This window comes from Hippoglossus hippoglossus, chromosome 15 (assembly GCF_009819705.1).
Source record: "Hippoglossus hippoglossus isolate fHipHip1 chromosome 15, fHipHip1.pri, whole genome shotgun sequence".
Classification (NCBI taxonomy): domain Eukaryota; kingdom Metazoa; phylum Chordata; class Actinopteri; order Pleuronectiformes; family Pleuronectidae; genus Hippoglossus; species Hippoglossus hippoglossus.
Window position 1 is genome coordinate 576,429 of NC_047165.1, and position 10,000 is coordinate 586,428.

The 10,000-nt window shown below is 48.2% G+C and overlaps 1 protein-coding gene across 10 annotated transcripts in view; it reads right to left on the minus strand.

The window, feature by feature from the left end:
- LOC117775755 (nuclear factor NF-kappa-B p100 subunit-like) overlaps positions 1-10,000 on the minus strand; it is a 55,169-nt gene that overhangs the window by 25,535 nt on the left and 19,634 nt on the right. For 6 of the 10 annotated variants that reach the window (XR_004616322.1, XR_004616323.1, XR_004616320.1 and 3 more), the window contains 17 exons: positions 9,126-9,224; positions 8,838-8,989; positions 8,652-8,758; positions 8,115-8,273; positions 7,886-7,990; positions 7,714-7,802; positions 6,177-6,315; positions 5,727-5,846; positions 5,325-5,516; positions 5,096-5,237; positions 4,898-5,012; positions 4,614-4,821; positions 3,743-3,912; positions 3,404-3,506; positions 3,150-3,325; positions 2,867-2,948; positions 2,545-2,714 (listed from right to left, as the gene is read on the minus strand). Coding sequence is in view for 1 of the 10 variants with exons in the window: in XM_034609164.1 (XP_034465055.1) it covers positions 2,545-2,714; positions 2,867-2,948; positions 3,150-3,325; positions 3,404-3,506; positions 3,743-3,912; positions 4,614-4,821; positions 4,898-5,012; positions 5,096-5,237; positions 5,325-5,516; positions 5,727-5,846; positions 6,177-6,315; positions 7,714-7,802; positions 7,886-7,990; positions 8,115-8,273; positions 8,652-8,758; positions 8,838-8,989; positions 9,126-9,224 (2,328 nt within the window). In the remaining 9 variants the exon portion in view is untranslated. The remainder of the gene's footprint in view (positions 1-2,544; positions 2,715-2,866; positions 2,949-3,149; positions 3,326-3,403; positions 3,507-3,742; positions 3,913-4,613; positions 4,822-4,897; positions 5,013-5,095; positions 5,238-5,324; positions 5,517-5,726; positions 5,847-6,176; positions 6,316-7,713; positions 7,803-7,885; positions 7,991-8,114; positions 8,274-8,651; positions 8,759-8,837; positions 8,990-9,125; positions 9,225-10,000) is intronic. The other 4 variants (XR_004616328.1, XR_004616327.1, XR_004616326.1 and 1 more) reach the window with 4 other exon arrangements.

The following is a 10,000-nucleotide window of genomic DNA, read 5'->3' on the forward strand; positions in this document are numbered from 1 at the left end:
AGACCTTCAAACTTTTCGTTATAGAATATCACAAATTTTAATAGAAATAAAATATATATATCTAAATATATATATATACACCTAAAGAAAAAAACAATAGTGCAATTTTGTGCAATAGTGCAAATATGCTAAGGAGCTGGTTTAGTGGGTTATGGCAGATTGGAGGAGTTTAAAAGTCTTATGTCCTGGGGGATGAAACTGTCTCTGAGCCTGGTGGGGGGGGGCCCGATGCTGCGGTACCGTCGGCCAGACGGCAGCAGGCAGAACAGTTTGTGGTTCGGGTGATAGAGGTCTTTGATGATCCGGTCGGCCTTCTTCCTACACCGCTGGTGGAGAGGTCCTCCATGGATGGTAGCTCCATCCTGGGGATGTGCTGGGCAGACTTCACCACCCTCTGCAGAGCCTTACGGTTCAGGGCGGTGCAGCTGCCGTACCAGGCGGTGATGCAGCCAGTCAGGATGCTCTCTATGGTGCACCTGTATCCTGGAGTCCATGTTGAGCCTCCGCAGCCTGCGGAGGAAGAAGAGCCGCTGTCTGGCCGTCTTCCTGATGGAGTCTGTGTGGTGGGTCCAGGTCAGGTCATCACTGATGTGAACCCCAAGGAACCTGAAGCTGCTGACTCGCTCCACCGTAGTCCCGTTGATGGAGAGGGGGCGTGTTCTACTCCTTGTCTCTTCCTGTAGTCCACGATCAGCTCCGGAGGTTGTTGTCCTGGCACCAAGATGTCAGGGCTCTGACCTCCTCTCTGTAGGCCTTCTCATCGTCGCCGGTGATCAGGCCGATGACGGTCGTGTCATCAGCAAACTTAATGATGGTGTTGGAGCTGTGGGCGGCCACGCAGTGATGCGTGAACAGGGAGGACAGGAGAGGACTGAGCACACAGCCCTGGGGGGCACCGGTGTTAGAGTCAGGGTGGAGGATGTGGTGCTGCCTATCCGCACCGCCTGTGGTCTGCCCGTCAGGAAGTTCAGGATCCACTCACGGAAGGCGATGTTGAGCCCAAGGTCTCTGAGCTTGGTGACGAGCTTCAGAGGCACGATGGTGTTGAATGCTGAACTGTAGTCAATGAACAGCATTCTCACATATGTGTCCCTCTGGTCCAGGTGGGAGAGGGCAGTGTGAAGGGTGAGGGAGATGGCATCTGCAGTCGACCTATCTGGCCTGTAGGCAAACTGAAGAGGGTCCAGAGAGTCAGGGAGGGAGGAGGTGATGAAGGGTTTGACTAGCCGCTCAAAACACTTCATGATGGTGGAGGTGAGTGCTACTGGGCGGTAGTCGTTCAGGCAGAGGGTTTTAGTTTTCTTGGGAACAGGGACAATGATGGTCTCCTTGAAACATGCGGGGACTACAGACTGGAGCACTGACAGGTTGAAGATGTCTGTGAACACATCTGCCAGCTGATCTGCACACACCTTGAGAGCTCGGCCAGGAATGCCATCAGGTCCAGGTGCCTTGCGTGTGTTGATCCGGTTAAGTGATCTCCACACATCTGCCCTGGATATTACTGGGGGGCAGCGGTCCTCCTGGGCCTCTTGGATCTCCACAGCCGGGGAGTTGCTCTCAAAGCATAAAAGGTGTTCAGATCCTCTGGGAGAGATGCAGACACTACATCAGCACTGCTGGTCTTTGCTTTGTAGTCAGAGATGGTTTTGAGTCCAGCCCACATGTCCCTTGTGTTGGAGCCCTCGTAGTGAGACTCCACCTTGTCCCTGTAATGTCTCTTGGCACTGCTAATAGCACTCCGGAGCGCGTACCTGGACTTCCTGTACTCCTCCAGATCCCCTGAGATGTAGGCATCAGTCCGTGCTTTGAGTTTTGCATGGACGTCACCATTAATCCAGGGCTTCTGGTTTGGGAATGATCGTACAGTAATCCTGGGTACGACGTCATCGATGCATTTGCTGATGTCGCAGATGACCGCGTCCGTGTACGTGTTGATGTTGTCATCCTGGAACACGCACCACTCCGTCATGCTGAAGCAGTCCCGTAGAGCCGAGTCTGATTGGTCGGTCCACCGATGACTGGCCCGAGTCACCGGTCTGTCACGTTTGAGTTTCTGCCTATAGGAAGGCAGCAGCAGAACTGAGACGTGATCCGATTTGCCGAATGGGGGGCGGGGGAGGGCCTTATACGCATCCCGGAAGGGAGTGTAAACATGGTCGAGCGTGTTCGCACCACGTGTAGGACAGCTGATGTGTTGGTGGTATCTCGGCAGGACTTTCCTCATGTTGGCGTTGTTCAAATCACCGGCCACAATAAACGCAGCCTCGGGCCGTGAGGTCTCTGTCCTGTCGATAACCGCATGCAGCTCGTCCAGTTCCTGATTCGTGTACAGCGGAATGTACACCGCTGTAATAACGACCGATGTAAACTCCCTCGGGATGTAATAAGGTCGGCATCTGATCATGAGGTGCTCCAGGTCCGGAGAACAGCCCGAAGAAATAATCTCCACATCTGAGCACCTTGCATTTGACAATAAACTCTTGAATCTTGAATCTTGAACCGTTTATCTGACCTTCAACCTTGATGAACAAACATCGTTACCTTGTAGTGCTGCAGCAGGTGGTGGCACGGTGTCACACTGTCCTGGTACAGGTGCGTCAGCGTCATCATCCCCAGCTTCTCCGCCAGTTTCCTCCAGGGAACGTCTCCAACACTCAGCACCTCCACCAGCCGGGACAGCGTGTCCTCGTCCAGCCCCGAACAGTCCCGCTCTGCAGTGACACGTTCAGGAAATAAAAATCATTTATTCACAAACACAGACGTGTTTTAAATGTTCCAGCTGTAAAAATAATATTTCAGTTTGTCTGAGTCAGTGAAAGCCTCACAGCAGCTGACCTCTGACCTTCACACTCATGTGACGAACCTTCACTGCTGCTTGATTTGATCCTCTTGCTGCCATGACGACCGGACGTTGGACTCTGTCTGGACGTTAACAGGTTCCTCACCTGAGGAGACGAGGAGACAAGGGTGACAAGGTGACGAGGTGATGAGGTGACAAGGTGACAAGGTGACAAGGTGACGAGGTGATGAGGTGACAAGGTGACAAGGTGACAAGCTTTTCCAGAATCTTTGACAAAAAAAACAGATTAATTTCAAATTTTATACAAAGAAGAAAAAGAAGAAGAAGAAGAAGAAGAGCTCGTTACCCTTTGACATTTAGCGAGGTCTAGGGGGGTGTGTCCTGCTGGTCTCTTGCGAGGGTTGATTGGCTGAGAGGCGACGGCCTCCTGTTCTGTGATTGGTGCATCTTCGTCTTTGTCTTCTTCTTCTGACGAGTAGTTGAAAAAGAGCGGCTCGTCGTTCTCCATGTTCTTATCAGCTCCTGAAAAACAGTCGTGGTTAAATCACCGTTTGTTTGTCATCTGCAGTCGGTGTTTTCAGTCAGCGAGCGGCGTCTGACCTGCTGCGATGAGCATGGAGCAGAGCGTTGGCGAGCCCAGACCGGCCGCCAGGTGGAGCGGCGTGTTTCCTCCAAACGTGCAGGCGTTAACGTCGGCCTTCAGCTGGAAGAGAGAGAGAGCGAGTCACTCCTCGGACCTCAGTCCGACCAGCAGGGGGCGTCCTATAGGCTGTATTTATACAAAAAACAGTCCCTCCTGGAAGTAGTCATGACAACAGCTAATGGTAATTCAACCAATCCCTGCGAACTCTGAGTGACATCACAGTTTTATCTAATCACTGCAACTTTTCCACAAATGGGACATCACTGACAAAGGTAAACATGGACGTGTGACTTTACCTCCGTGATGAGCGTGCACGCCACCTTGAACAGGTTTTCTCTGACGGCCAGGTGGAGGGCGCTGTTTCCACTCTTCTGCTCGGGTGCGTTGATCTTGGCTCCTCCCTCCACCAGCTGGCGGAGGCAGCGCTCGCCGTCCCTCCTCACTGCCAGGTGAAGGGGGTGGAGACCTGACAGATAAACAGGAATAAAGTTAAATAAATATTGATCGATTGATCGTAAAATTACAGCATTAACGTTGTGAACTTTTAGTTTTATTATCTGTGGAGACGAGAACATTAAACGTAAACGACCAATCACAGACCACACAGAGCTCAGACTGGACACAATCTAGATTTCTGTTATGTATCGTGTTTAAACATGAATTACAAACTGGTTCTTCTCATGTAGTGAATCCTGTTGTTGTGTTGATGTGTTCAGTTCCATCAGCATCTGTTGGACTTGTGTCCTGGGAGAGGATCCTCACATGGGACTGAGCTTTATTCACTGATCACTAAGTTTCTATTTGACTCTAGTTGAGTTAAGAACAGAGGAAGTTGATCCTTGTTAATATCTATGAGACAAATATCATGTGATTGGTTGATTGACGGCAACTAATGTATAATTTCCTTCTTGATTATTGATAAAATAAATAATAATTCTAAACCAATTTTTATAATAGTATAATAGTAGATTATTTATATTCTGTTCATCAATAATCAATTAACTTATTGTTTCAGCTCTTCATCAGACTGGAAATTATCATTACTTTTTTCATTATTATGATTATTAGTAGTAGTAATATTATTCTACACAGTAACGTGTCCTGATGATTGGGGACAGGAACTGATCACATGATGAGTAACTACCAATACGGATCAATTCATCTCACCATGGAAGTCGGCGGTGTTGACCAGGTGGGTGTGGTGTTCCCCCATGTGAGCCAGCAGGGGGCGGAGTGTTGCGCTGTCTCCGGCCAGCGCGGCCAGGTGGAGCGGGCTGCGGCCGTCTTTGTCCACCAGGCTGAGGTCCGCCCCGGCCCGCAACAACACCTCCACCACCTTCACCTGCCGCGTGATGACGGCCAGGTGGAGCGGCGTCTGCAGGGGAGGAGTCAGAGGTCAGGTGGGTCGGTTCAGGTTAGAGACAGGTCAGAGGTCAGAGGGGCGGGGCTACCTGTCGGAGGTGATTGGACACGTTGAGGACGTTTTGCTGTTGGCTGCTGAGCAGAGTGTGAATGAGCTGCTGAATCACACCTGTCTGCTGGTGGATGACGGCCAGGTGCAAAGGACTGTGGGAGAAAAAGCAGGTGGAATTTTTTAACTCCTGATGTGATGGTGATGTCATCAGCCAGACAACAAAGTCAACACTCACGTGTCTCCGTTGCCGTCCTGGACACCACAGAGGTGTCTCTGGATAGCCAGGAGGACGCGGGCGTCCCCGGTGCTGCAGTACTGCAACAGGGCGGCGGCGGTCTGTCTGGCGCTCTGAGACGCTCGGCTGTGGAGCGCCGCAGCTGGAAACACGACGCACAGCGAAGGTCACGTGTTAACGAGCGAGGACACACAGAGGGTCACATGATCAGAATGTTACTGTAACTCACCAATCTGACAGAGCTGCTGCTGGAGAGGCGAACCTGTCGTCTGTCCGTCACTCTGGTGCTGGGCAACATCTGTCTGAGGGGTGGAGCCTGACATCTGAGCCCCTCCCCCTCCAGTGAAGCCAGTGAAACCTCCGGTGAAGAAAGCTCCTCCTCCTCCTCCTCCTCCGTTCATCTGCTGGTTGAACTGAAATCCTGCAGGAAACATCGTCAGGTTCACATCGTAATAATGTAGAAATATATGTATATATACAATAATATGTATAAGATATACATACAGACATATATGTTACTTTGTGTAGTTAGATTACTTTGTGTAAAACATGTGATTCTCATTAGTGCTGATGTTTGGAAATCCCCTCCAACACTACTCAAAGTTTAAATTCCTCCGTCTGTCGTTCTTACCTCCTCCTCCTCCTCCTCCTCCGAAACCCCCAGCTCCTCCTCCACCTCCTCGCCCTCCTCCTCTCCAGGATTCATAGTGAGGCAGCGGTTTCTGCTTCTTCCTCAATACCTCTTCTTTATCTAAGAGAGAGAAGACAAGAAGGAGAGGAGAGGAGGAGAGGAAAGAAGGAGAGGAGAGGAAAGAAGGAGAGGAGAGAAAACGAGGAGAGGAAAGAAGGAGAGGAGAGAAAATGAGGAGAGGAAAGAAGGAGAGGAGGAGGAGACAAAGATGATAAATTGTCGTCTTTGGCCAAAACTTGTATTTTGTTGCTGCTCACTCAAAGTGTGATCTGTGACCTTTGACCCCAAACAAACAACTTCCTGTCTCTGCTCCCCGAGTGTCGACTGATCACCTGATCACCTGATCACCTGATCACCTGATCCATATGTCACTTTAGCGTCAGCACTCACCTTGGACATGTGGGATGTAGGTGAACTGTTTGGGGTCACTGCTGTCGCCGGCCTTCTTCCTCTTCAGCTGCAGGAAGACGGTGACGGGACGCTCGATCTCTGCGCTGTGATAGGGCGGAGTCTTGAACACGATGGCGTACTGAGGAGAGAGAGGAGACGATCGACACTCATTTTCATTCTGAAGTTTAGCTTCACTATTTATTACAGATAATTTACATTGTTTATTAGATATTATATTTTATATATTACAAATTAAATGTAATCATTGTACTTGATTAGAAAGTACATGAACGTGCACTTTCTAATCAATTTCATTTTTTTCACTGTCGATTGACAAGAAAAACACGAACCGATTCACTTTTACTGTGAAAATCTGAGAAACTTCATGTTTGGCAGGTGGAAAAATGTCTGACTATCAAAATAAAAGCTGGTAAATAAAAAACAAAAGCATTTGAAATTAGAAACCAACTTCTTCAGTCTAGAAAACATGATGTCGTTGTTCTGTTCTTTTATTCTGCATGTTGTAGTTTTACAATGTTTTGTGTCTCACCGGATAAAGACACACTCACACACACTCAGACACACTCACACACACACTCACACACACTCACACACATACATATACACACACACACACACACACACTCAGACACACACACACACTCACACACTCACACACTCACAAACTCAGACACACACTCACACTCAGACACACTCACACACACACACTCACACACACTCACACTCAGACACACTCACACACACACACTCACACACACTCACACTCAGACACATACACACATTCACACACACACACACTCACACTCAGACACTCACACACTCACACACACACACACACACTCACACACTCCCACTCAGACACTCACACACTCACACACACACACTCCCACTCACACACTCACACACACACACACACTCACACACTCCCACTCAGACACTCACACACACACTCACACACTCCCACTCAGACACTCACACACACACTCACACACACACACACACACACACACACACACACACACACACACACTCACACACATACATATACACACACACACACACACACACTCAGACACACACACACACTCACACACTCACACACTCACAAACTCAGACACACACTCACACTCAGACACACTCACACACACACACTCACACACACTCACACTCAGACACATACACACATTCACACACACACACACTCACACTCAGACACTCACACACTCACACACACACTCACACACACACACACACACTCACACACTCCCACTCAGACACTCACACACTCACACACACACACTCCCACTCACACACTCACACACACACACACACTCACACACTCCCACTCAGACACTCACACACACACTCACACACTCCCACTCAGACACTCACACACACACTCACACACACACACACACACACACACACACACACACTCACACACATACATATACACACACACACACACTCACACACTCCCACTCAGACACTCACACACTCACACACACACACACACCTGTTTGTGGACATCAGTGGGTGAGAAATCCCCGAACGCCTCCCATCCTCCCTCGTCGTCCTCCTCATAGAAGCGGATCTCGATGTCGTCTGTAATGAGCAGCACAAAGCATGATGGGATATCACAGGATGAGTAAACGCTGCGACAGGAAACGAACACACAGCGTCGCTACCTTTCTGGACTTTGTCACAGAGCAGGAAGATCTCGTCTCCTCCGAGCACCGAGCCGCACGTCTTATCCATACGAGAGATTTTCAGGTTGGAGGCGTTTGGCGACTCTGAAACACAAACAGACCATAGATTGATATTTATTAAATAAATACGAATAAATGAATCATTTTGAATCAGTGTGTTGACTGGAACTAAAGTGCAGCGCCCCCTGTCTGTGATGTGTGGACTCACTGCTGTCGTAGATGGGGTTGGAGACGACGGGTTTGAGCGCTCTGGTGAATCCTCCGTTACTGTCCTGCAGGTAGGCGGTGAACTTTAACCTCACGATGTTCAGGTCCATCACCTTCCCAAGATCCTTTGCATCCTTCAGACACACACTCTCCTCCACGTCTGCAACACACACACACACACACCTGGTGTTTTTACTTAGGTAACATTGTTCAGATGTGTGTTGTTACCTGTCAGTGTGTGTGTGTGTTGTTACCTGTCTGTGTGTGTGTGTGTGTGTGTGTTTTGTTACCTTTCAGTGTGTGTGTGTGTTGTTACCTGTCTCTGTGTGTGTGTGTGTCTGTGTGTGTGTGTGTGTGTGTGTGTGTGTGTGTGTGTTTTGTTACCTTTCAGTGTGTGTGTGTGTGTGTGTGTTTTGTTACCTTTCAGTGTGTGTGTGTGTGTGTGTGTTGTTACCTGTCTGTGTGTGTGTGCGTGTGTGTTGTTACCTGTCTCTGTGTGTGTGTGTGTGTGTGTGTGTGTGTGTGTGTCTGTTGTTACCTGTCAGTGTGTGTCCTTTGTGTCTCCTCCTCTCGTCTCTCAGCCTCTTGCACAGAATCTCAACGACACCTTTCTTGGTCACGTGAAGAATTCCGAGGTTACTGAACCTACAGGAAGTGACATCATTTACTCACTGAACATTCTGAACAGAAACATTTGCCGTCTGTGACGTGATTGGATACTGACGAGGCGGTGAGGTCGTTGGGGCCCACGTCCAGCGTACAGGTTCCCTTCTCGGTGCAGTGGCGGCCCACCAGACTGTGGGCGTGGACTCGAGGGGGGTCTGTGTGCGTCACCAGCTGAACCTCGACCCGAGCGTGACCCACGTAGTTATTGATCTGAGACACAAAATACTGAGGTCAGAATCAAACATCAGGTCATCAGGTGTCATATTTTAGCAGAAATCGATTCTGTCGTTATCACAAGGTTTTTAAAACGTCGCTAAAACATCGTTAGTGTCGTCCATGTTTCCACCTTCACAGTCGGGTACGTTCTCCTGTTCTTCTCACTGGAGGCCCCCGGTAACCCGCCATGGGACGGACCCTCGCACTCATAGCGGAAACGAAAACCCCTCTGGTAACACGCAAAATACACAAAAACACACACACACACAGGAAACATGCGACAGTCAGTGAAGGTCACACGGCTGTAGAGATTCAAAAGTAATCTGCACATGTAACAATAATTCATCTTTAATCCTCAACATTATTCACAACGTTTTTAACCACGTGAAGTAAAATATTTATGATTATTTGAACCAATTTTCTATTAAATTTAGTTAATTTCCCATTTGCTTCAGTTTGCTTCAAATTGACTCATTTTGTTCTGTTTTTGTAACATTGAATATAAACATTATTGCGTCGTGTCTGTTTCACTCGTTTTTTCAGTTTCACATGAACCTGCTTTGTCTTTTTTCTTTGTTTAACTGAATGATTCATTTGCATAAACTCAGCGGAGGACGCGGCGTCTTCGTGGTCACGTGACCTTTAGCAGCAGAAACTCCCTGACTTCCTGTTTGATCTCATGTTGGTAAATGACTGATGGGAAAACCCTGGATTAGACGCAGTGAACTGATAAACCTGAGGGAGGCGTCACCTCTACAAGTCTCATCTAGACTCATTGAAAGTTTATAACAATACATATCAACTTATATATTACATATTTATAAAACATATCACTATAATAACATAGTATTCTGACTTTACTGTGATTAGTATGATAGTATATCATCATACTTTATACTACAGCTTAGTTTTTGATTTGTTATCATTATATGCATGTTATAGTATGAATACTGCACAGTGTAACGATATTATACATATTGAACATATACATGACATCATGTATAA